Raw genomic sequence first — 27,476 nt, forward strand, 5'->3', positions numbered from 1 at the left:
TTTCACAGTTCTTAATATCTCAGCATTTTTGTCTAATTTATCATTTTCATATTTTTAAAGGTCCCCAGGTGCATCCAATTTTTCAACTTTACCAAAGATCTCTCCATCTCTATCAAATAATTATAACAACATGAACAACAGAAAGTAAGCAATATACCTTAAAACATTATTTAATTAATTACCCCAATGTAATATAAACAAAGTTCAATGTATTATAACTCCTCTCTTAAGGATTTTGAATTGATTTGCAAGATTTGGCTTGTGAATTGTTACTGGTTGCTATTTCATAGTGTAGGTAATGCTGACACCAAGAAATGAAACAACATTAGAAATGTTTGTAACTCTTACTGTTGAGCAGGGAAGACACTGAAAAGAATTTTGGCTGTTGTAAGGAAAAGTATAGATTTCATTTAGAGTTTATAATTCTGAAAATGCATTGATGCTATTATTATCCTGCCTGAATTTAAATGGACAACAAGAAAGGTATAAAGTATTTATCCTTATGATCAGGTTTTCCCTTGTTTATTGCTCCTAAGGTATTAGAGCAGCCTATGTACCATTACACTTAGATTTCAAATCATGACAGCTGAATTGTGTAAGCTCTAATGTAGCCAGCAGCTTAACTTCTCTTTCTTAGTGTTAGAAGTTTGAGAGATCAGACTGTGTACTTGACTTTTGCAGTGAACAAAGGCTTAGTAAGAGACTTATAACTTTTACATGATTTCCCCTTTATATTCCAAATTAGAAGGTTTTTAAAATAAATAATGTGATAAAACTCTAAAAGAAGAGCTTTCCTATTGCATTGGCCAACTTTTTGTATAATTTTGTTGTTGTTGTTATGTACACAACTGTAAAAAAAGTTGGTGAATATAGAAAAACATGGAATTATTTCGCTTTAACAGATAATGGAGCATCTTTGAAATGCTTGAAACCAGAGAGCACTCATCTTTAATGCAAGCTGGGGGAAGTTGAAGAACCTTATCTTACAATTCATTAAAATTTTTAGTATTTTTCTAAACATGCATTTTGTGATCACATTTGAAGATGTTAAATATTAAAAAGGTGACATAAACATTAAATATACAATATCTTCCAGTTAAATACTGCACTTATCAGAAGTGATTTTTCCTAAGGGGTGAAGTGTCACTTGTGCCTCTACCAATTGTGAGTAGCCCCAACTCTCACTGTTGAAAGTTGAAATCTGTGTAATTAACTGCAGTCTGTTGTACTCTGTGTGTGAATGTGTAGTAAATAGGAAGAGTTTCGTACATATGGTTATGCAAAAAGTTACTTGATCAGAGCTGAGCCTCCAGCTGAGAATTAATTTCTTCTTCTCCCAGTGTTTAGGCAAAAGGCAGTGCTATTGCCAAGCGTGACACTTAACAGTGACTTTTTGTTAGGGAGCTTTGATTTTAAATCAAACCATCAAGGCTTTCTTATTTTCTTTTTTTTTTTTAATGTTAGCTTCTTGCTGGTGATATAATTATTTTTAGGAGGCACTTATGAAACTTGTTGCCAGATATTGCAGCTTTTAAAGATAGTTTGTTCACATGATTTACCTGATTTTAATTTTATTTCTTGGTTTATTTTGGAGCCAAAATGTGAGCTTTTAGAACTTGAGAAAAAAAATTGAGGTTTGGGGGTGTGTTTGTTTGTTGTTATTTTACAAGTTATAATTTTCAACAGAAATATGTTTTTAAAAGGAAGTCATATAAGTTTCAGATTTGGTAAGGAATTCGTCCTTTTGAGTGATTTAACTATAACTTAAGCATTTGTAAATCAGTTAATAGGTGCATGTACTCTGTAGTATTATGAAATACCAGTCATTTTTCTCTTCTATATAAAAACACAGTACATCTGGATATTATGTGAGACAGATATTTAGTGCAGAAGTATATGGTTTTCCTTACAATGCAGTAATCCAATTATGATGACTTAAAAATATTTTATCAATCACAAATTAATAATTTAATACAAGATGTAATACAAATGAATCTTTAGCAGCACTTATCTCAGAGTCTGTGTTCAGTGATGAAGTCATATCCATTATATACTTTGTACTTTAAAATACATACTTTTGCATTAAGAATTTTTGGCTTCAAATAGTAAATTGAAAGATAGATTTCTGTGTTTAATTCTGTTACATAATTGTGAGTTCAGAATGTTCCACTCTTCTTGCAAATATTTCCTTGTCTAAGAAAGTACTTCTTTTTCATTAATTAATACTATCATTGTTACTTTCTTAGTTAACTACTTAATGTCAGCTTTGTCTTGAATTTATTTCCATGCTTTATGCTTCTGCCTTATTATTTTATATTGCACATTGTCCTTAGTACATTAGTGAAATTATACATTTGTAGCTTTCTAGGACCTGTTGGCATCCCCATATGGGCATGAGATGCTGTGACTCTGAAGGAAATACCAGCATTTGGTTTGAAGATAGTTTTAGCTGACAAATACGATTTATAAGGCAGAAAAAATGAAACAGGTTGTGTGTATTAATGGTCATAAATAGTAGTCATTGCAAGCCTGCTTTTGCAATTACTAGAGCTCGCCTACAGAATACAAGTTATGTTAAAAACCTGAAAGTTTCATGTTTTTTTTGTATGGCACACATTTCTGTAATGTTTTTCTAATCCAGGTGTTCTATGTAAGAGTAAGCCTCAGATTGGTAGATACTTAATTTTGTGTTAAGGTAGTTACACATTAGATATCAGAAATAGCTTGTGCAAATTTTATCCAGTCTGAAGCCTTCATTTATGTAAATGTGAGTTTTTCTTTGATGGAATGGAGGATTCCAAATAATTGATCATTGATGTTCTTTTGCCTTTACTGGTGATCTTGCTGAAAGAATAACTCAGGAGGATTGGTATAATATGTGTTGATGGATTCAGAAGAGCAGGGAGAGACATGCATCTTTTAGGTCTTACTGGAATTTCTGTTTATTGTTGTTAATAAAGCAATACATATCATATACAGTGTTTTTTAAATTATGTGGAATGGAGATTAAAAACACTTGAACAGGGATTTTGCTTGGGGAATTAAGTGGGAAATTGTTCTGTTTCCTTCATTTGTAACCATTGCTTTAGGCTCCTCAAATGACTTGTTTGCATCATTTGGTGGTGTCAGCCTGTCAAGGGCAGCTTTGTTTAAATGCTTGGTATATTTCAATATGCTTATTTTAAGAAGTATAAGTGTAAAGTACATTACATTACGTCTAAAAACAGTTTCTTCATGTTGTACCTGACACATAACCAAATATTATGACAAAGACAATTTAAATATTATGTTATATTTTGCTTTCCAGACAATGATAATGAGCAAAAAATAAAGATAGTAATCTTTATGTAGTGACATGGGCCTCTCCTGCTGCTTCAAGTATCTCTAAAATCTGATGAAACCTGATAATAGGTTTCTTGAAGGGGCTGGTCACAAAAATACATTGGCAGTGCATTGAAATGGTTGAAATATTACAGAGCTAAGTAAGTCTTCCCAACTTCTTATTTTCTGTACCCATTATTGCAACTCAAATTCCTTTATGTATGTACCTGTTGGTACATGGCATTCCTCTGTCAAATTATGTCTTTTCCAAATCTAGTGATGCTTTTCCAGTCTTCTCTGTTCAACATCCATGCTTGGCAGAGCTGTCGCTGTACAGTCAGTGCTCTGGGTTTGTCATCACTGTTTGAAAGCTGCTTTAAAGTCTAAAGGCACATACAGAAGGTACAAACAAGTCATTTCAGATCTAGCACATGAAATTCAAAATTTATAGATCTACAGATAGTAAAATCTCATTTGGAAACCTCCTTTACCATTTTTGCTGTTTCAAGAGCTCTGTTCTTGGGTCTGAAGATGGTTTCATGTTTTCAGATCTTGCCTTACTTTTGTGAAGCTTTTTTTTCTAAGAACTATTAGTGTTTTCTTTCTGTTACTGCTCTTACTTGGCTAGCTTATCCTAATACTAGCCCTCTGCTTTTCCCTGCATGGTTCCTTCATTAAACCTGGGAAAGTTTTGCAGGAAAAGCAGCTGGAGGCTTGGGGACACACAGTTATCACAAGTTACTTTTTCTAGGATATTTCTGTTAGAATTAAATTAACATAGACTTACCTTACGTCTTTATTTGCTTTCCATTGTTAGCTACTTATTATTGACTGTTAATAATAATTTCTTTTTCATCCAGCTTAAAAGCATGAAAAGCAAAGCAACAATGTAATTTATATAAAAATAATTTTTCCACAACAAAACAGTTTGCAAATTGATGGAGCTGTAAAGAGACATCTCCTAGTATCCTGCAAACAGTAGGCAGTGTGTTTTGATAAAATATCGTAGAACCATGAAATAAAAATATATTAATAGACCTCACTCACAGGATGAGTGGTAACCTTAATCTCTAACCTCTCAAATATATTTCTGTGGGCCAGTGCAGAAGATAAAAGAGCTCCGAAATGTCTTTCCCTTTTGAGAAGTAAACTGACAGTTTGTCCCTTAGAGTAAATACACACTGCATCTATCTGCACTGCAATTATCTTGAACTAAATTATCGTCATGGTACTCAGTTAATTTGAGAAAATCTTCCACATGAGTAAGCTACAGCCACAAAATACCAGTTGCATTTCCTTAGCTTTCTAGTGTCCCTCCAAAGCTGTCAATTTGTGAAGGAGAGAAAGCTGCAGAGAAGGAAATGAAAATTAAAATCCCTAGAAGAATTAAATTCAATTTGTTCATTACCCCTACATCTAAAATTCAAAGAGGGTTTTTTTGGTTAAGCATATGAAAAGTGTTATCTGTAAGTCAGATCAGGACAGCAGTAGGAAGGAAGCAAAGCTGAAAGTAGAAGCTTCTTGTGTACCCTGTGCATGTGCATTGCTGCTACTGCTGTGCACTGCTGGGTTGGTTGTATTGTGGGGTTGCATTGGCACCAGTGGCAGGCTTGTGGTTTTGATTCCTGGGGGAGCTAAGGCTTACCAGCCTAAGGGAATTGGAGTTCACTGCAGTAACTGGGCTGCAACTGGGAGACTGAAGGTAATTTTTCCTGGGGATCTCTATTACGTGGGTGAACACTAACTTCATAGGGTTTTTTCCATCAAGAATGACCAGTGAAAACAATACCTCTTAGCTAGTTTGGGGGCAAGCCAGAGAGCAGAGGAAATGCATATCTATAGAAAAAGGAAGGACTAATGGGAAAGTCAGCTATTGAAAAGAAATAACCAGATGTAAAAGTGTGATAACAGCAGCTTTATGGACAGTGGAGCTATAAACTACACAAATTTCTAAGACCATTGAAAGAGGGAGAGATTTTCATCCCCGTCTGTTTGAAAGTTTTGATAACTTAATTAAAAAACAATAGTTATTTATGAAAAGTGAGTAATTGTGCACTGAGGAGAAGGTTGGCATTCAGTAAAAGGGCATGATTGTGTTCAGGAGTAATGGCTGGAGAGTTACCTTTGGGCACTTGCATCCCCAGACTTTTTAATTACAAATCTCAGTTTTTTATTAGGATTGATTCTTTGCACTACATATTTTTCCTTCATTCTTAGCATCTGACTTTCAAATTCTTGTTCATGTTCTAATATTAATGATGCTTAACAGCTGCAGAAATACTCCTGAACTCTAGCCAAAGCTGCTGTCACACAGTTTTCATTATGATCAGCACCTGAAATGGTTAAAGTGGTTGTGGTTGCTTGGTTTTTTCTAACATATTGCAAAACATTCCCTTACAAGATTCCTTTGCCTTTCTAGTGTTCTCAGATATTCTCACTTTACTGTTCTGAGGGTTAGTTTATATTCGATATTTTTGTATTTCATCTGGAAACAAATTGTTTTAAATATCATCATTTTACCTATTTCAGTCCTCTGCAGTTCCTTCTATCTGCAAACAAATGCAGCATAGATTTATACTGAAGTTGTTGCAAGGCATTTTGCGCATTCCTTTACCTCTCAAGGCTTTTCTGCATTTGCATGCTGGATTGTGCTGTCCTAGCAGGGAAGCTATAAATAGACTGTCTGATGCAGTGAGGCAGCTATGCCACAGTGGCCTTGGAAATCTCAGCTTTCACCTGTAACTCTGCATTCCCATTCCCACCGACCTCACTCTTGCAGTAGCAGGATGCAAAAGGAACGTAAATGATTGATTGCTGCTGGTGGTGTCTAAAGTCTGAGTGTTTTAAATATGATAGAACAATGAAGAATAGAGTAAGCTGTGAAGCTGCTCCTATAAAAAATGGGTAGGGATGTAATAATTGCAGTTACTGCAGTATGTTTGATTTTGGTTGTTGATGACATTTATATTGACATTAATGTTATTACATTAAAGTTAAGTGTTTTAAATCTTTACTTGTTCGCAGAAGTTAGTTTAACATTTTTAATAATTTAAGTCTATAAAGTACTTGTATGGTTTAAAGTACTATAGAGTACATGTTTACATTGTGAAAGATGTCTTGTTTTCTTACAGTGTGAAAAATTCAAACTATTGTCTCCCATCATATACTGCTTATAAGAATTATGATTATTCAGAGCCAGGAAGACACAATGAGCAGCCAGGCCTGTGTGGCCTCAGTAACTTGGGGAATACATGTTTCATGAATTCAGCAATTCAGGTATGTACTTTAAAATAAAATCAGCTAGTGTTATTACTTGAAAATAGTATCTTGTTTTATTTTGTCATTTTCAAAACTGATATGAAGAGATCTGATAAGTAGCAGGATAAGATTAAAAGTGAAGAAATAATACATCTTTATTGGTATACTTTAAAAGTTGATTTACATAGCTGCATTCATAATGGTCAGTGTCAGAAAGAGGTTTGACCAGTGTTGAACTCTTGAAGTTGGATTCTTTGCTTTTTGTAGTAATTGCCATTCATATTATATGTTACAAAAACTGCCTTTTCCTTTTGAAATGCACTTGAGTACCAATTGCTGTACTGAAAAAAGTGTCAAAAAGTAGATGACTGAGAGATTACTGGGCCTTTATTTCTGACTTATTATGTACTTTTAGTGCACAGGTTAACATGCAGGAACCTTGGAAAATATTTTCCTTTGACCTTTCCTCTCAGAAGAGCTATTTCATGGATGAGATACCTTACAGGAATGTGTTAGCTTGTTCTTTGCTATGAATGCAAGAGAAGTACTGGTATATCTAATATTCCCATACCAAGATGAAGAAACCTTAGTGTTCTAATTTTAAATGGAAGCTGCAGTTGCTGAATATTTAACAGTCAGAACTAGGAGTTTTGTTTATTATGTTTAGTTCTCGAATTCGCCTTTTGTCGTTGAGCAGTCTTCTGTCACAAAACTGTTCTGTGTATTTAAGTTCTTGTTCACGTATTTTCCTGCTGAGTATGAACATATTGGATCTTAACCAAGCATGCTGCATAGTTATCCTCCTTTCCTCCTTGGTCATTACAAGAGTTCTTGGCTTATGTTTATGATTTCTTTGGATAAAATTAAATAAAACCCAAACGTTGCAGTCGTTTTTTAGCCTGTTGGAGTAAAAAAAGGAATTTCGGGTACATTTGTATGAAGTTGTTGAATTTTGTTCAAAAGAAAATCCACACTGTTCCAGAGTTGGCATAGTATGTGTAGATACTTCAGTCCCTTCTTTGTGATGGCAATCAATGAATCATTTGGCCTTAGTTTTCTGTAGCTTCCTGTTAGGTACCTGCAGAGAGCCAAAAGCTCTCCCCTTAGTCTTGTCTTCTTCAGATTGAGCTAATGCATACAGCTCTGCCTTTCCTTGTATATTGTTGTTCAATCCCTTGACCACACTGGTGTCCTTTCTCTGCTCTTTCTTACACTGGGGAGCCCTGAACAGGACAGTGCTCCTGCAGCAGTCTCACAAGTTCCAAATGGAGGGGAAGATTTGCTCCCCTTTGCCTCTGACTGCAGTTGCTAATACAGCCCAGTTTGCAGCTGGATACCTCCCCCATGGGGATGAACAGCAGGATCACATTTCCACAGAAAAGGACTGCTGGGTCATATAATGCAAAATTGCTTTCTAGCCTGTCAGTCCTCACCTGTTAGTGGTATATAGGGTAATTCCATGCTCATTCCATACTTATTGATACAAGGCATCCATAAAACTAAACTTGTTTGTAAAAATATTTTCATGAGGATACTTGAAGTGCAGTTAAACAGTGCAGAAATTAAATATTTTTTAGCCTGCTATGTGAAAGATGGCTAAACTGAAAGGGGGAAGGACACACATTTTGCAGTGTCCATTCTAACTCAAGATGCTGCACATAACCTCTCATGATTACTGAATTGCGTCATTGTGCTGTTGGAAAGAAAAGCGTGTGGTTTTGTCTAGTGCGTCTACCAGAATGATGTTTTAGGTTTGAATTCAAAGAATATTCTTGCTAAGGTTTTTTTTTATGATTCTACCTTGTTCATCAAGCTATACTGATTAAATAAGGATAATTTTATTTACTCATTCAAACTTTAATTGAGCTGGTATATGTGATTTGCATGTATGTCATTCAAAAGTAACCTTTAAGTTAGAATCTGAAGCATGGGTTTTTGCCTTCAGGAGTCCTGTGCAGCATAACAGACTTGTTACACATCACATCATTATCCCGTTGTGTTAAACAGATTTCATTCTGAGGTCTCCATTAGAAATTAAATCAGCTTTGACTTCATTGCTTTTCAGCTACATCTAGGGAATTAAGTTTTCAAATAATTCTGAGAAACTGTAGTGTGAATTAATAAACACAGCTTTGCTGATTACCAAAACGGTGCTCTAGTTAAAAAAATGAGGTGTTGATTGAGCAGTGTAGCTTTTAGTTTGGCATGGTACCTTTAATATGTCCTTGAAGATGTGTTTTTTCAAATGCATTATTTAGTGGCTTTCTTAGCAAGAAAGTGTATCTTTCAGTTCATCCTACTGCCTGTCTCAATGAAAGTACTATTCAGAGTTTAATGTCATCTAAGAAATCCATGGAAGTGCATTTTAGTGAAAGTGTATGTTCTTCACTGAGGTGTCACAGGCTGCAGTCTTCTCTTCTCTGCCACTGCTTTCATCTTTTCTCAGTTACACAGAAAGCATACATTTCACTTTGCTAATTTGCTATAATTTCATATTTTATCAAAGGAACATTGGATTATTAGGCCCATAGCTGAAGCACTCTGAATATGTTTTGATCTGTCTTAGTCTTGGAAGCAACAAAAAGATTGGCTCAAATAGTACGTGTATGGCAAAACCGGGAATTCTGCTTGGGAATTTTGGCTGCTCTAGGCATTTACCTGAGTGATGGTGTACACCCTCAGCAAGATGAGAGATCACACAAATCTGCAATGAGGATTTGCTGTATCATATGGCTGTGCTGCCATTCAGAGGGACTTCAGTGGGCTGGAACGTCATGAAGTTCAGTCACAGGAAATGCAGAGCCCTGTGCCTGGGGAGAACAGCCCCAGGAGCCAGTACACACTGCAGCAGGGGTCAGCGACTGGATGGAAGGCAGCTTGGCAGAGAAGAACCCAGGATCCTGCTGGACAAAAAGCCAGCAGTGTGCTCCTGTGGCCAGGGCAGACAACAGCATCCTGGGCTGCACAAAGAGGAGTATTGCCAGTAGGTTGAAAGCACTGGAGAGACACCCTCCAAGTTCTGAGTTCGCTTCTGGGCTCCCCAGAGAGTTTAGGGAGCAAGTCTGGTGAGAGACCACACAGGTTACCAAGGATTGCAGCATCTGACCTGTGTGGAGAGACAGAGAGCTGGGGCTATTCAGCATGGAGAAGACTCCAGAGTGATTTTACCATTTTTTGGAAGTACTTGGTGGAGAAGAGTAAAGAAAACTAAGCCAAACTCTCCTCAGTGGTGCCCACTGAAAGAAGAAGAGGCAATGGGCACAAACTGAAGCATATGCAATTCCTAAATATAGGAAACTTTGTTCTAAAATGGGATTTATCAAAAAGTAGAAAATGGTTCTCAGGGAAACTGTGAAGCCTCCATTCTTAAAGGTGCTTAAAACCTAACTGAAGTCCCAGGCAACCTGCTCTAGGTGACCTGTCTTTGAGCAAGTGGGTTGGACCAGAGAATCTGCAGAGATGCCTTTTAATCTCCACTATTCTGTGATTCTCCGATCTGCTCTGGTCACCTACTATATTTTACCTATCCTCCTAAGGTGTATTCCTTCACAATTGTGCTAACACAGGGCTGGTTTTCAGGATAAATGTGTTTTCTTTAAACAAAATAGTTTAATGTAGAGTACTAGACTCTGAAATGGTTTTGTTTCCATTAATGTACCAAAAGCTTTGCTTTGATCTCTTCCATTCCATTCATGCTGGGTGTGATCAGTGTAGCTTCCTTCAACCAAAGCAGGGTTTGGTTAATCCATTTTCCAGCTGATGGCCACTTCTCTCAGATCTCTTTGCTTTCCAGGGAACATTGAGGCCCTTGAGTGTTCACATAGGAGCCATTTCTGCTTCAAAAACCGCTGCATTTATCACACAGCTTCTCTTTGTTCCTGTCTCATGTACAGTGAAGGAAGTTTGCATCAGAGCTGTTATCAGTGTTCCTGGACAAAGAGGAACAGTTCCTTCACACCTTTGTCTCCTGAATCTCACAAATTTGTTTGAAGGTTCTTGCCCTGTAAACATGCTAGGCAGAAATGTGAAAATCCTGGCAATGTCTTAAATTTTGTTGCAAGTTCTTTAGTAGTTCTTCAACCTATGGGTTAGGCTTGACCCTTTATCCATCCCTCTAAGTGATTATTGTGGCGACCTTTGCTCTTCCAAGTAGGGGTTTTCAATGTTAAGAAGCTCAGGACAACTGGAGGACAGATGATGAAGAGATAGATAAGATCCTCTGTGGGATTACAGACAGCTGCAAGCTGAATTAGAGTAAGGCCAGGAAGGTTAAAATACCATTGTCTGTCTTCCAAGTGCTGTTCTCTTACCACTGTTCCTTAATTTTAAAAAAAGCAATATTTTGTTATTCTTATTTTAGTTGTATTGGAATCTTTGTATAGTTTTTTTCAGATTCTTTTGAAGGGAGTATTCCATGTATTTTTTTTATTTCAGTGTAAACACCTAAGGCTGGATTTTTTTCTAATTAGGCCTAAATGTCTGCCTTTGCAGACCTATTTTTGCATAAAGAAAACAGGAAAGACAAAAGATGTGTAGATTTTATGAAATAGATATTATTATGACTACTTGAACCCATATTATAAAAAATATTTGGCAAGCAGATGTTTCATTCACATTCACTTAGGTACATAGCTATATTCTAAGCTGAAAATAAATTAGAAAAAATGAGTCTCATTAAGCATTGCTGTGCTGCCACCTGTGGATGTTTCCCAAGTATTACTTTCCTCTTTTGATGGGATATTATAGATTAGAGCTCGGTGGAAATGTTTGGGTTTTTTATTTTGCTTTTACAGTGAAAATATGAGAGTTCCAGAATTTTCATTTTGTGATTAAAAAATATGAGAAGGGGAAAAAAATATTTTCACTAAAAAGATTCATTTTTTCCAAGATTTTTATTTTGATGCATTTTTTCCATTAGTGTGATTATATACACCTGACTTCTGAATAAGCTTTGAAATGGATATTTCAGAAGGTTTTTTTCTTCAGAAAGCTGAATAATATTCCCTCTGAAGTTACTTATGGCTGTGAGTTTATCTAGATAAAAGATAGCACATTTCACCAATACCTGAAATTCCTAAGTTTTTATAGTCCTGTTTCAGTTGCCATAGGCATGTTGAGTTTGGATTAAGGAGCATATTAATTAAGTGCTTTTTGCCATGTTTGATAGCATACAGACAAAAGTAGGATAAACACAAGTAGGTGTAAAGTAAATCACTTTTTCTCCTGTGCCTTGGATCTTCTTTTCAGTCTGTCAGCACTTAAGTCTTTTGTTAGAAAGATGAAACATGAAGCTTTAGTGTCATTTGCATAAAATTCTTGATAAGTAGCACCTGAAGCTGAAGAACCAGGACACTTAGAGGACTGTTCAATTTTCAATATGTCCATTAATGATTCTACTGTCTCCTCATTTCCCCAGTTCACTGACATGATAGATAGTGATGTTTTCTTTGTTTTGGAAGTTTATTTTTACCATTATTTTTGTGCAATATTCCATATGGGATGTGGAGAAATGTTTCCTTGTTCCCTTAGGATTCTAGAATGATTTGTGGAACTTCAGGAGGTTTCTGGTGCAACCTCCTGCTCAAAGGAAGGTTGGCTCTGAGGTCAGAGCAGGTTGCCCAGGGCTTTATCCAGTTGGATCTTGAAAACCTCCCAAGAAGGTAGAGCCTCTTAGTTCCACTACTTGACTGTTCTCAGAGTGAAAACTTTTTTCCTTACATTCTTAACCTCTCATATTTCAACTGATGCCCATTGTTTCTTTTCTTCCTAGTATGTGCCACTGTGAAGAGCCTGGTTCCATCTTCCCCTAAATTTCCATAGAGATACTGGAGGGCTGCTCTTGGGCCTCCCTCAGGCATTCTCTTCTGCAGCCTGGACAAGCCCTGATGCTTCATTCTTTTCTCACAGGGCAAGTGCTTCTAGGCTACTCAGTCTTGGTGGCCCTCTTCATTCTTTTTTTTTCCTTTTCTATCAATTAGGTCTGTGCAAACTCTTACATCAGAATTATTCCATACTTAAACTACAGAGATTTAGAAGACTTGACTATTTTTATTATTATATTTCCCCCTTCTGTGAAGGTTTCATAGGACAGGTAGACTTGGAATCATTATCATGGGCTGGTATTGTACAGAGTATTCCAGTGAGGCTACAGCATTGAAGTGTGTGTGTGTATATATATATGCATGTGTACATAACACTAAAAATAATGATTTCTTTCTCATTTTCCTGTGCATCTTAATAACTTTTTTCCAGATTATTAATAAGTAATATGGAAGTATGATTTCAATGTTAACCTTTGTCATGCTGAAGATTAACCTTTTCTCCTGTGGTTTGTCTCCTGGAGTTTCTGCCTTCTGTTCTATACTTGCCATGATCTTTTCAAATGATCAGTTCAGGTTCAGAGAACTTTACAGAAATTCTGTTAGTTAAAGAAAACTTGCAGAAACAGTAGTACCTGAAATAAAGTGACATTCTGTTACCTCTTTAGTTCACAGACAGTTTTCTATAGTTTTACTGTATTTGTTTGCCTATTTTGGCTGCTATTATTCCTCACATTTTGGTCTACTTTTAGTTTACTTATTGTCTGTGTTTTGAAACAAACAGAAAACCCCAAATCACTAGGTTGAACAGGACACATAAATCTGGTAACTTAACTATCCAGAAGATTGTCTTGGTTTTAATAGACACTTTCCATAAGGCTTCCTTGATAACCTACAACATATGACATAAGAAAATAAGAATGTGGGATTCCCTTCAAATTGGCTTCTGGATGCTTTTTTTCTTCTGACTTTAATCATGATCTTAAATAACTCTCCATTGACAGCCTTTTAAAAGAGGAAACATGTTTGTAATCATTTAGCTTTGTCACTTATTGAAAAGATCAATGCATATATGGCCAACTTTATTAGCTCCTCTAGATGCTACTCTTTTAAAAATTTTGGTATCTGGTATTTTAGAAAAATATATCAGCTCTGTACCTCAAAACTTGCTGTGTTGAGATAGACGTTTGTGCATTCCAGTACTACCATTAGTGTCATCTTATGCTGTAATGTGAATATTGTTAAAAGAAAAAAGGAAGTTATCTGTAGTAATCTTCCTAACTTGTACTACAAATATTAATTAATATCCTGAGAAAGTGACACAATCAGTTTATTAGGTGAAAACTAGAAACTGTTGAATTATTTTTTAATGGACTCTACATTGTCAGGACATTGTATAATGCTTGACAGAAAGACCTGTAGAAAAATATACTATTTTTTCATTATTTAGTTCCTTGTGTTTGACATTCCTCACACTAAATTGAACAGTTGAACTGATTTCATTTCCTAAACCACCACAAAAATAATCCAGAAGACAACACATCAGCGAGGTAGGGGGAGCTGGGATCACCACTACTGGAAGTAAAAACTCTTTGCCATATAGCAAGAGAAAAATGAGATTGCTTCAACCCCGAGTGTCCAAAAGTGTCTGTAATACCAGGAATTTTTTTTTGCAGTGTTGACAGATCCTGAAAGCTTTAGGTGAGGAGGAAGAGAAAGGAAGGAGTTTGATATAGGCATGAAACTCAGCTCTCTACAGCATGTGACTGGTTTTGCTTTGTAATATTACACAGGTATGATAGGCAGACATAGGAATTTTTTTTTTTGCCCTACTCAATAAAGTTGCAATTCTTCCAGTCTAATTCTTATAACTTACGCAAATAGCATATGTGGAGCTCTTCCCCTTGTTTACAGAGAGGCAGACGAGACTGGTGAAATACTTGACCTTTCCTCAAATCCTTTGATAAAGGAAAGAATGCAGAAAAGCTTACAATATTTAATGAACAAACTCTTAAGAATATATGCTAAGGCATGGCATGGGGATTATTCCTGAGTGATGGAAATGTTTGTTTAAAGGAGTGTGAAGAGAAACAAAAATCGAAAGTGAAATTGTAAATCATACTGCAGTGATTACATCCTGCTGTCTCCAAAGGCTGAGAGAAGAGACAAACTGGTATAGTTTGTCTGTAAATCTAAACCAAGGTCCTTGCTTTCCTTGGACTAATTTCAGCTCTAAACTGCATCACAAGATGTAAAAGAACATAGCAAGGGCTACAGCACTGTGATTCGAAGTCTAGCACAGATTGCTGGCTCCAACAGCATCCATAACCTGATATGAACAAAGAGAAGGAAAAGGCCAAGCATCCTCACCTTCCCTCGCCTGCCATAATAAAAGAAATCTTTTTTCAGATATTGCTCTGAATATGTTATAATTTGAAGTAATAAGCCCTGTTGCCTCTCTCTTCCGAACGTGTGCACTCTCCACTTTGTGCGTCTACTACAAGCTCTAGCAACAAGTTTCATAAAGCCATTCATGTCTCAAGAAACCTTGTTTTGTTTGTTTTAAATCTTGATACAAATTATGTTGTCATGCTGTGGGTTGTTTGGACTACTCTGTTTTATAAATTTTGAGGTAAAGCTCTTGATAGATATTATTTTTGCATAACTTGTAATGACAGCTGTAGCCAGTGTTGGATTAAAGCCATTATTTGTTTCTGGAAAAGATTGTTTAGGGTTTTTTCTCTTTTCCTTCCAGGCACTAGACATTACAATTCATGGCTGCTTTAACAAAATTAAAACATTGTTTGTGTAGAACTGATTCAAATCACTGTTCTAAAAAGTCTGTATTATTTTTTGCAGTGTCTGAGCAACACACCTCCTCTTACAGAGTACTTCCTCAATGATAAATACCAAGAAGAGCTGAATTTTGACAATCCTTTAGGAATGCGAGGTGAAATAGCAAAATCTTATGCTGAGCTTATCAAGCAAATGTGGTCAGGAAAATACAGCTATGTTACCCCAAGAGCATTTAAGGTCAGTAAGGAAATTACATGAAATGTACATGTCAGTTTTAGTTTTGTACTTTTACATGAATAAAACTTGGAGAAATACGCAAAAAAAAAAAAAATTCAAGTACTGTTTGTCAGTATGCAGTTCATTCATTGAAGGTAAAACACTTGGGTGTATTTTTCAGTAGGTATCACCTGTCCTTGTGCTTTGGTCTTTGAGAAATAGTTTTGACTTCCTGTCTCCATTGAAAAGCTTACCTTTTATAACTACAAGTTTTACCTTTTCAATGTGCTGCAGTAGCATCTCAGAAGTATATACTCTTTCTGACAGTTCATGTACCGGGAGTGTTTTGAATTTCTTTTTTTTAGACACAAGTGGGACGATTTGCACCACAATTTTCTGGTTATCAGCAACAAGACTGTCAAGAGCTACTGGCTTTTCTCTTGGATGGTTTACATGAGGATTTGAATAGAATTAGGAAAAAGCCTTATATTCAATTAAAGGATGCAGATGGCAGACCAGACAAGGTAGGGATTTTGGAGCTGATCATCTTCATTTTAGTCAAAGTTGTATGCTGTAAGATACTTCTACATGATTATGCACTGGAAGGTTGGGAAACTGATTATGTGGGGCTTTTTCTGAAAGACATATCAGAAAAAAGGACAGAACTTTAAAATTGACATCTTGAGAAACTGTGTAAATTTCTATTTATTTTTAAGATAATGAGGAGGGATGGGAGGATGGTAAGTTCTTTTTTAAGACTTCATTAAGATAATCGTTCTTGTTCAATTCAGTTCTGAGTTCAGTTGAAAAAACAATTCCTCTTCTGTTGTTCTTTTATTTTTATACCTGCAGGATGCAGCATTCTGTCTCTCTCCAGTACTCTTACTTTAGGGAAACTCTTCTTTTGTTATGAGTATGAGTTAATTCAGATGGGATTTGTAGGTTTATCTGCTTTTTGTCTTCCCCCAAGCTACTTGAAAGTCACTCTCAGACTGTGTAATACGACTGACAGGATCTCTGTCCTAGGAAAAGCATACATCTTTTAACCTGCAAACCTGAGAGTAGTAACATTCCTTACGGGCCCTTTGGAGTGACATTTCTGTGTTTAGGTGGTTACTGAAAATGTTCTGTAAGGACTTTTACTAATAATTCTCACTATTCATTTTCTGCTTCTTTGTCATAACCCAGATCATGCTTTGTTTACAGGTGGTTGCTGAAGAAGCCTGGGAAAACCATTTGAAGAGAAATGATTCCATCATTGTAGATATATTTCATGGCCTTTTTAAATCTACTCTAGTTTGTCCTGAATGTGCTAAAATATCTGTAACCTTTGATCCCTTTTGTTACTTGACACTTCCATTACCCATGAAAAAAGAACGTACTTTGGAAGTTTATTTAGTTAGAATGGATCCACTTGCAAAGCCTATGCAGGTAAGCAGCTTAGTTTACATACAAACACTTTGATTCATGAGGCATTAACAGTGAACCCAAGTTCCTTTACACAGTGCAAATTTATAAGCAAATCCAACAAGCTTTATTTTTCTGGTATGTGTTCTGAAGTCTCACTTAGGAAAGTGGAGAAGACTATACCTACTTGAGGAAGACTGTGATAGCTTGTATAGTTTCAAGAAAGAATTGGTAATTTCTTTATGGTTGTGTTGATAGGGCTTCTTCATCTTTAAAATGTGTGCTGACAAAATTTTTTGAGAGCTGCTGTGATGAATTTTTATGTTTATAAAAATATCTATACTTAATCTGTAAGACTTAATTTCTTGGTTTCTTAATCACAAAAGGCAAATATTTGTAATAAGTGGTGGAAAAAACCCTCATGACTAAATGTATTGGGTAGTCTCTCACCTCACAGTCAAAACATTTCAGATGAGATTTCTTTGTGATATCCCTTTTGCCGTTTTTTAGGAAGGGGATGATATTATACACCTTAGAATGTCATGAAAAAATGTACATAAGGTTATCATAACCAAGTCATGATTAAATGGTTCTAGCTGTACCTTATACAGTAAGTGAGGATAAGTGAAAAAAATACAACACAGGCAGTCATGTAGGCATTCAAAAAGGCTCTGACACCTGAAATGTGTACTATAAGAAGGAAAGTGGGAGAAAAGAGTGTTCTCAAAGGCAGTATGAGTTGAGGAATTTGAAGGTGAAGGGAGATGTATTAACTGATGGGAGATGAGCCTGCTAAAAATTTAATTGTGAAAATAGGGGATGATGCACAGTAGTTGCACAGGGGACAAAAAGTAGTTGAAAACTACTGAAGTAGTTGAACGTGACTCATGTGAGATGGTTGAGCTGGAATTAATAGTTTGGGAAGAGTACCAGTTCAGTAGAGTTTTTGTGAGTCTAAATTATTATAAAACTTAAGGATATAGCATGCAATGCTTAGCAATTAATTACAGAGTTAATAATAGCTTATTTCTAATTAATCCTATCTTTATTATGCAAATCACAGGTAAGAGTTTTGAGTGGAGTTTTATTACAGACTTCAGGAGCACTGCATAAGGGAAGCCACAGAGAGGTTTTCTTTGACTTCATTCAAGTTCTCTCTATGCATGTGAAATGAGAATCTATAGTCAGTGTATGTGTATTTGTTAAGTTGTGCATAGAATTACTATATTTTATGCAGCTTTTGGAATTTATGTTAGTTGATCTACATACTTTACACCTTATGTTAGTTGATCTGCACACTTTACACCTTAAGTTTCAAAACTATGGAAGAAATATGTGAAGCTTGCTGGACATGTATTGTTTGGGCATTTGTATATTTGTTCTCTTAATAAATTTAAATTATATTTTCCTTTTTAGTACAAAGTAGTTGTTCCCAAAATTGGAAATATATTGGATCTTTGCACAGCACTGTCAGCTTTGTCTGGTGTTGCTGCAGATAAGGTAAGAGTGATCTCTTAAATAAAGCACAACAAATAGCATTTTAATGTGTATTAACCTGGTTTAACAATGTATACTCCATTTTCTTTTCAGATGATTGTTACTGATATATACAATCACAGGTTCCACAGGATATTTGCCATGGATGAAAATCTAAGTAGCATTATGGAGCGTGATGACATTTATGTGTAAGTGTAGATAACACACATCATGTCTCTTTGCAGTTTGAGTTATTTGTGAAAGATTAAAACTTAGACACCAGATAAAGATCAAACTGGGAGGGGATATTTTTTCTTTTTCTCCTTTGTAGCTTTTTCCTTGACCATTTTTCTTTGTATTTCTGATTGCTTTTCTTCTAGATTTGAAATTGCTATCAATAGAACAGAAGATACAGAACAAGTCATAATTCCTGTTTGTTTAAGGGAAAAGTGCAGGCACACTAGCTACAGCCATAGTGGTTCTTTACTGTTTGGTCAACCTTTTCTCATAGCAGTGCCTAGAAACAATACTGAAGATAAACTGTATAACATGCTGCTGCTAAGAATGTGGTGAGTTTATTGTTAAAAGAAAAATTAGGTTGTTAAGAATAATGCTAATAGTTGGAGTCAGTAGGCATGTACATTCATGTGCATTTCTAAATACTGATTAGATTTCAGTACTTGTATTTGCTTTCTGTTGAATATTAAATATAAAATTTTAGCCACTAATGTGGATTTTCTTTTTTTTTTTGTTAACATTACCTCATCCAAAAAGAATTTGAGAAGACAAATAGTTTGACAAATAGTAGAGAGTCAGTCTGTATTGTTAAATAATTCTCTTGTATGCTTAGCTGTCTGTTAGGTCTTGGTAAAGTGGAAATGTTTTCCAGTTATTATGCTATGGTTATACTTCCTGTAGCTACTGTTCAAGCACTAATTTTTATTGTAGAAGTACATGATAGACACTTTCTGAAACTAGACTAAAATTAGTGTCATTATATAGAAGAAATTAAAATCATATAACCTCTAATTTAAATTTATGCGTCTTTCTCTGTTGATGTAACTTTCTCTGTAATATGGTTAATGAGCAATTTAAAAAACTGAATAGTGGACAAACAGAGAGTGAGACTAAGAATCAAACTGTTTCAGACCAAGTAGCTGCCAAAAATATACAGTCACATGTGAGCAGGTTTTCCTGTGTGCTTGTAACACTAGACACATTTGGCAATAAAACTGATAATCTGAGTAAATCAGAAAGGAGTGCAGAAATACAGTACAGTAGCAAGGACTTGTGAAAACAGTTTAATTACCAGTTTGAACAATGAAAATTGTTTAACAGTCCATTGCTTCTAACTGTTGCTTTCATTTGTTACATTTAGCCGGTATGTAAAAACATGTACTGAAAGCGAAGACACTGAAGGTTCCCTGCATTGCTGTAAGGACCACGGTATCAATGGTAATGGCCCAAATGGAATACATGAAGAAGGATCTCCAAGTAAGACTGGAATATCTACACTTATTTAGTATTTGGTGTTGAATTTCAAATGGAAGTTAACTCTCTAGTGTTTTTCAATTACTGTCATTCTGTCTCATTTCTTCTTCTTTATTCTTCCAATTGCTTAAGGTGAAATGGAAACAGATGAGCAAGATGATGAATCCAGCCAGGATCAGGAACTTCCCTCAGAGAATGAAAACAGCCAATCAGAAGACTCAGTTGGGGGTGACAATGACTCTGAAAATGGATTGTGTACTGAGGATACTTGCAAAGGTCAACCACTCACGGGACACAAAAAGCGATTGTTTACATTCCAGTTCAATAATTTAGGCAGTACTGACATAAACTACATCAAAGATGATACCAGGCATATTAGATTTGATGACAGGCAACCTAGGCTTGATGGTAAGTCACAGGGAACAGAGTGGGCAATATTTGGTTCTGAGACTCTCTTCTGACTGTCACGTTTCATTTTCATTGTGTGCTGTTTGATATATTTTTCTTTTAAATAGTAAATTCGGTATAATTAACTAAAGTTTTATTGCAGTTGGCTTTTTGAAATACATAATTTTTATATGCTTCCGTTTTTTGTAATTAATTCATTATACTGTTGTTTAATTTATTTTGAAGTGTGTTTGCCCAAAGTTAATACAATTTCATGTAAAGCAGGAAATAATATTAAGAGAAAACAATTTTTTTTAATCTTAGAAAGATCTTTCCTTGCTTTGGATTGGGATCCTGAATTGAAGAAGAGATACTTTGATGATAGTGCAGCAGAGGTAGGCTTTTTATGTTGCTCCCTTTCCCAGCACAAATAAAAACTAAAGATAAAAAATGCAGTGTGTGACATACGAGATTGTAAGTCTTCGCAAGAAGCAGCAACTATATCCTTTTCTCGTTTTATTCTTAGTAAATATGTTGCTATAAATAAACATCATATATGCATCCATGTAATTAGCAAATCTGAGGCTTATGGAACTGGGAAGTAAATCTGAAGCTGTGGAAGCTTTTTACTTGAATGGTTTCTGATCAGTTTTTCCGTATATAGGAGCTTTGTAGTTACTGTTTATAGTAAGACGACATCACTAAAATGAGTTTTGTTTCATTTGTTCTCTTAACTCAAGAAATACTTCTCTTTAGGATTTTGAAAAACATGAGAGTGTGGAATATAAGCCTCCCAAAAAGCCTTTTGTGAAATTAAAAGACTGCATTGAGCTGTTCACAACAAAGGAAAAACTAGGTGCTGAAGACCCATGGTAAGCACAAAAAATTAAAATTATGTACTGTGATCTATTTCTCAAAATTAATCAAAACCACACCAGAACATGGAGATCAGTAGCTGATTTATTAATGGCATTTTGAATATTGTTATTTCAAACATAGTTGAAAATTCTCGAAATGCCTTTTGTTGTGGTCCATTACTTAATCAAAAATTTTACCATGTACCAAGTTTTTACCAAAAGAAGGATTTATTTGTGAGGAAGACATTTAATGCGTTCACAGTTAGGAGGAAGGGTTGATACTTCAAGTGCTCTAGTCTGTGAACTTCGATGGACAGTGAATGAATAATATTGTGATAAATTCAATATAGTGGTTTAAACAAATATCTCCTTTCTGAGATGAGAGAGGTTGGTGCATACTGTATTTTCTTTATGCAAATACATAACTTGCCTTGCATCGATACATTAAATAGGAATGTGCGTAAAAAGCAGGTTTATGGGATGGGGGATGTCTGTAGTCAATAATCCCCCCAAATTCATGTTCTAGCCTTTAGGTTTTTGGCAGAGACTTTTATGCTATTCATGGTTCTTCCAAATTATAATTTGGAATCACATCTGAATATTTATAATTACAGTATGTTCCCATAAGATCCTTTTTTCCCAGGGATTTTCTAGGAGATAATCTTTCATCAACACCTTTAAGCTCAGAATTAAGTTTGAAAAGAGAGTCTGCTAATTTTTCTTCTGTGGGTACCCACAAGTTTTGAAGCTCTCCCAACACTGTCACCAGAATTTCTCCTATGTTTGTGCAGGGTAGGGAGCTAACTTAGAAAATCTCTCTTTTTTTTTGGGGGGGGGTTTGCTAGATGATACAAAACTGGATCAATTGTTTGAGATACTGTATAACTCACGTGTGGTATGTCAGCACTTCCATTTTGGCAGCACATTTTAAGCAGAGTATTTTAACTACTAAATACAACTGCAGAAGTCAAGCAGCTGCTACTAGATGCATCTCACTGGAGGTCATTAATCACATTTTTCTTTATTTGTTAGGTTATCACAAGTCTAATCTACAAGACTTCACCATCCTTAGTCCAGCACTGTTTGTATTCTGCATATTCTAACCAACTGGGAAAACAGATTTTCAATTCCAGCCTGCCCTTACAGTTCTCCTAATTTTTTGTCATTATCTGATGTTGCTATTTAAAGACATTTGTGCAGTCTTTTCATTAGAGTTTATCTCTTTTCTTTTTTTTTTCCCCTAGATTTTTACTTGTTAGATGCTAAAGTCTAGAATATGCATAGACCACTTCAAAGAAGAGTTTCTTCCATTCATTCTTATCTATCTTTCTCCCTGAGCATTAGTTGCTGAACGGTTCCAGTATGCATTGCAGGGAACAGAAATTTCAAAGTCACAGCCTGTTTAATACTTGCCTACTAAGAAGGGAAATTTCTAGTAATGAGTTTTTCCAGGTTCCAGGAATTACTGTAATCTGTTTTTAGATGGCAGATGGGATAGGATGGTGGATGGATGAATTTGGAAACTGAAACTTGAAAGAATCACAGTTGCTTGTTGGTTTTGGCTTTTTTTTTTTTTTTTAATGGTTAGTTTCTAAACACTTTATATCTTTTTCATAAAATACGAGAATGCTGTGTTTTTAACTAAGGATACAGGGATCTGATAAGGGTTGTAGGAGATGAGAATCCAATATTGGGGGATGCTGCTTCTGTGTTAATGATGTTGAGCTTCACTGGGATCACACTTGCACATTGTAAGCTGGAAGGGATATCTATGGCATTAGTAACAGAACATGAAGACTGTATGGTTTTTGCTCATGTAGTTCCTCCCATGAATGTGACTTTCTCTTAGGTAATGTGTTTTAACATTCATATGGACTACAGTTACTTAAAATTTATGATTTTTCCTTTTAGGTATTGTCCAAACTGTAAAGAACATCAGCAAGCTACTAAGAAGTTAGACTTGTGGTCACTGCCCCCCGTACTGGTAGTTCATCTGAAGCGCTTTTCCTACAGCAGATACATGAGGGACAAGTTGGATACATTGGTTGATTTTCCAATAAAGTAAGAAATTCAAATATTTTGATGCTAGAAATATAAAATCTTGACTAGGGCATGTGTTTAATACAGCAATTACATAAAATGGGTTTGTTCTCAGTTTCCGTGAGAGGATCCAGTAAACTAATGACGAAATGCTTCTGGATTAAGAGTATAAACTTGGCAGAATAATTATAATGTAAAAGTATGAAAGATTGCTTGTTCCTGTTCTGTTTCTCACAGAGTGAAAGAGATGCACTGGCAGAGTAGTCTGGTGTATTTTTCTAGGACATATGAAATAAAGGGCTCAGAGACAACCAAACTGTGGTTAAAAATGCTGTTAACATGACTGAATTTTGGTTGGGTTTTGTTGCTTGTTTTACTTTATTTTGGTTTGTTTTGTTTTTTAACAGTGACTTGGACATGTCAGAGTTCCTTATTAATCCCAATGCAGGGCCTTGCCGCTACAACTTGATTGCTGTTTCCAACCACTATGGAGGAATGGGAGGAGGGCACTGTAAGTTGATTTCAAGTGACATCATTCTAGATGTCAGCTTTTATTTCTATGTTGATTTTGAAGTACTGATCACTTTGAATCAATGGTGCTTTTTAATGTTTGAGGAACAATTTTTTTTCCTTTACCTTGAAATGCTTTCACAAGTATTTCAACACAAAAATCTGTATGCAATGAGCTCTTTCAAGGGTAATTGTAGGTTCTTTTATGCTTCTAGCTATGCATATTGTGAAAAGAGAAAACATAAGAGCTGTTGTACTCTTACATCTGATTTTGTCTTGCTTGTCTGTACTTCTATTCATTGTGCTTCTCCTTGAAAGCAGAGAGAATAAATGACTGAGGGATTGTATTTTGACTGTCCTTTTCATTGTCTTTAGAAGGGAAATGTTAGTGATTGAACTCTGCTAAAAATAAAGTGTTAAAAATATTTAATAGTGATAATGGGGTTTAGTTAAATATTAAGTGTTAGACAGTAACACACTCTAGTAACCGATTGTATTACATCTATGAATATACAGAGTCCTGAGACATTTTACTTTTCTGTCCTAGATACTGCTTTTGCAAAAAATAAGGATGATGGAAAATGGTACTACTTTGATGACAGTAGTGTGTCCACTGCAAGTGAGGACCAGATAGTGGCAAGTATCTTTTATGTTTCCAAATTTGGGACTGTTTATGTTTTTGTGTCAGGGCTGGAAAAATGAAGAGTAAACCATGAAACCTGTGTTAAATTTGTAGGCAGTAGTTTGTGTTCTCTCAAAGGACAAGTACAAACCAAAAATGCTTTGCTACAACATGCAAAAATAACTAACATAAACAGTCTCCATTTCTTTGTAATTTTACCTTGTATACTTGGAAGCAAAGAAAAAGAGTTAGTAACCTGGATTGTAAATGTTTTGTTTGAGGCCTCATGACCATAATGTACTGCCCTCTTTTACAGTCCAAAGCTGCCTATGTGCTCTTCTACCAGAGACAGGACACAATCAGTGGAACTGGCTTTTTCCCACTTGACCGGGAAACTAAACAAGGTGCTTCAGCTGCCACAGGCATCCCACTAGAAAGTGATGAAGACAGCAATGAAAATGATAATGATATAGAAAATGAAAATTGTATGCACACTAACTGATGGGAAGAACTAGAAGCCATAAAAGAGACTCTCTTACTGGGGATACGGATTGAAAGAGTGAAAATGCCCACCAAATTAAGAATAAAAATCTGAGATGGGGAGTTTCAGATAATAGAATGTAAATCTTTATTACATTTTAACATGTGCAGTACTTGAAGTGAAACAATAAAAACTTAAACAGAAATTGTCTCTAATGCATTTACAGTCTCATATTCACAAGGTATATATAGGAAATCACAAATAAACCCCTTTTAAGTTTTCTGCTGCTGTTTTGATGAATTATGTTTTCTTTTGTTTTGGATGTGAATTAATAACTAAAATATTAAATCTGTGGACTTCTGACATTTACTTTCCTAGTACTGCAAGAATACTACTGCCAAGTCTAGTTTCTGGATGAATATATACATGTTCCTTAGGCTGCCAACAAAGTACAAGTAAAAATGTCATAAATACCTAAAGTAGTTTTCTTGAAACAACAAGTTTTTGTTTCTCCCTATTCTTTTTTTTTTTAATTTGGTCAGAATAGAAGAAATAGCTTGAAAAAGGTGTTTTAACCTTTTGTGACGTAGTGGAACGTCCAGAGTATTATGTTTATCTTCTGCTGTGGAACAGGTTCTAGATTTCATGCTGCATTAAGAGAAAGGGTTTTCAAGTAAATGTAAGTATCCATTGTTGCTTGTTGGAATCTACTCTGCAGACATAATTCCTGTTATCTTGCTTCTAAGATATGCATAATTTTTTATCTGATAACAGTCCAAAATTTAAATTGTGCTATAAGTTCTCTCTCCCCAGTTTTTGTAGTTTGACAGCTTGCAAACTACTCTGTATTAAAGTCAGAGTTAATAGTATTCTGTATCCATAGTAATGACTGTGTATCAGGCATAGTTGAGAATTTTTTCAATATGACCTGCCTTTAAATTGACAAAAATCACTTTAAAGGTAGGGCTGTTAATTTTCTTTGTGTGTTCCGGATGGAATTCACCATAGCCTTACAGTGTATCTGAAAAGGTAACTCATAAGAGAATTGGCATTTGCATGTTCAAGTCAGAACCTGTACAGTATATAAGGCATACAAACTCCAAGTTGAATTTCAGTTAACTGTGTTCAGGGGTCCAGGATGCCAAAATAAGTGTGACCGTTTGAAATATTTTTTGATTTGCTGCTTTCCCTTTGATCTAGTTGGAAGAATGTATTGTTGATTTGCATACAATACTGCCTTTGAGAGGGGCTCTTAAATGTGGGGGCACATGTCACATATCTACTACCTGGAGAATTGCTTTGTGTCCCACTGTTTAAAATTTAAAAAAGAAAAAAGCAAAAAGTATGATGTTCTTCACTTGAACTAATCAAATACAATAGGTTATAAATTGTGTATTGTAAATAAAAGTTCACTCTGTGAGTGCACATTTTGGTAAATTATTTATTTATGTTAGCATTAAAAAGTTTAAAAAATTGCATTTGACCAGGATATAAATGAGATATGTTGGACATGGCTTTGCTTTATACCTTGATATTAAACTGGTGTTTCATCCTGGTATTTTAAAGCTGCTTTGAGGTTTTTTTTTTAAATGTAAACTAACCTCCTGCATGACAGAGGTTAAAATTTTGTCTGCACTTGAGTTCACTTGGGTTTACATTTGAAATGCGCATGTTTATTTATACAGATTTCAATAAAGCTATTCAAGGCCTTATTTAGTGTTCCATTTTGTTACAAATTCTCTTCCCACGGTGTTTGTGTCATGGGTAGTCTTTGTCTGAGACTTATATTCTCAGTTACAAACTGGTTATGCAATATGACCAACACAGAACAAGATTATTAGTACTTCAAGTAGATAGTATATATAAAAAGGTTTCTCTCTTGTCATTGGCCCTCAAACATTTATAAGACTGTAAAAACAATAATGTCATAATGTTGTTTGTTTGTGAAAGTAATACTGGAACAATAATCAAATGCAAATATACTAATTGTGAGATGGCTGGGAAATGAGAGAATATATTTAAGATTAGACAAACCTCTGGGTTTGGTGGGGGGGAAATGATACAGGCTTTTGGAAGCAATTCTAGAGAAGTGATCAGCTCTTTGAATAACACATACAAAGAGCCCCCCTATATTCATGCTCCCATTTGTCCATATCTTGTGAGCCTAAAACTTGTTTGGAAAAACCACACAGAGCAAAGAATCTGATTTGACTTACCAGAGTACTTTAGGAGTTTGTAGATTGGAGCTTTAATATCTGATAACTCAGAGATTCATTCTCCCTTTGAAAATGCAAATAAACACATATGGAAAGTTATGTTTGAAGGAATGTACTTACCTACTAATAACTGGATCATCCAACTAGAATTTAAAAGGATATTGATCAAAGTAAATTTAATTAGGAAAAAAAGTACACAGATTCTTTTTTTGTTGTTGTTCTAGTTAATTCAGCTTCCAAGATTACAAACACACAGTTTGTAAAATCAGCTTCCTAATCAGAGATAAAAATCATTAATATCTCTATTTGAGTGTCTCAAAGGTTTCTGGGAATTCAGTCATTTTATAAAACACATTCACATGTAAGATACAGTTCTTCCAGTGTGGACATGCTTTAAAGTACAGAAAGTATATTATTCTTGACAGTGTTTATCAAAAGTTATTCTCATCATTTAAATGGAGAAGAGAACCCTAACACCTGTTAAGAATCACATCAGATAAAAATCTACCATGCTTTTTTTCATCAAAAGTTTGCTGTCAGTAAGTATCAGCATAAACTCTGAAATCACAAGATTCAGTT

The 27,476-nt window shown here is 35.3% G+C and overlaps 1 protein-coding gene across 2 annotated transcripts in view; it reads left to right on the top strand.

The window, feature by feature from the left end:
• The window catches only part of USP15 (ubiquitin specific peptidase 15), a 60,504-nt gene extending 34,111 nt beyond the window's left edge, over nucleotides 1-26,393 (top strand). Inside the window, exons 7-22 of one of the 2 annotated variants that reach the window (XM_064701844.1) lie at nucleotides 61-144; nucleotides 6,453-6,597; nucleotides 15,258-15,431; nucleotides 15,776-15,934; nucleotides 16,617-16,841; nucleotides 18,234-18,317; nucleotides 18,408-18,502; nucleotides 18,674-18,862; nucleotides 19,672-19,787; nucleotides 19,917-20,192; nucleotides 20,496-20,566; nucleotides 20,928-21,043; nucleotides 22,940-23,089; nucleotides 23,476-23,579; nucleotides 24,126-24,214; nucleotides 24,517-26,393. In XM_064701844.1, the coding sequence (XP_064557914.1) occupies nucleotides 61-144; nucleotides 6,453-6,597; nucleotides 15,258-15,431; nucleotides 15,776-15,934; nucleotides 16,617-16,841; nucleotides 18,234-18,317; nucleotides 18,408-18,502; nucleotides 18,674-18,862; nucleotides 19,672-19,787; nucleotides 19,917-20,192; nucleotides 20,496-20,566; nucleotides 20,928-21,043; nucleotides 22,940-23,089; nucleotides 23,476-23,579; nucleotides 24,126-24,214; nucleotides 24,517-24,702 (2,263 nt within the window). In that variant the 3' untranslated portion in view covers nucleotides 24,703-26,393. The remainder of the gene's footprint in view (nucleotides 1-60; nucleotides 145-6,452; nucleotides 6,598-15,257; nucleotides 15,432-15,775; nucleotides 15,935-16,616; nucleotides 16,842-18,233; nucleotides 18,318-18,407; nucleotides 18,503-18,673; nucleotides 18,863-19,671; nucleotides 19,788-19,916; nucleotides 20,193-20,495; nucleotides 20,567-20,927; nucleotides 21,044-22,939; nucleotides 23,090-23,475; nucleotides 23,580-24,125; nucleotides 24,215-24,516) is intronic. The other variant, XM_064701845.1, reaches the window with a different exon arrangement.
• Nucleotides 26,394-27,476: the final 1,083 nt, after the last annotated feature.

Source organism: Zonotrichia leucophrys, chromosome 1A (genome assembly GCF_028769735.1).
Source record: "Zonotrichia leucophrys gambelii isolate GWCS_2022_RI chromosome 1A, RI_Zleu_2.0, whole genome shotgun sequence".
Taxonomy (NCBI): Eukaryota; Metazoa; Chordata; class Aves; order Passeriformes; family Passerellidae; genus Zonotrichia; species Zonotrichia leucophrys.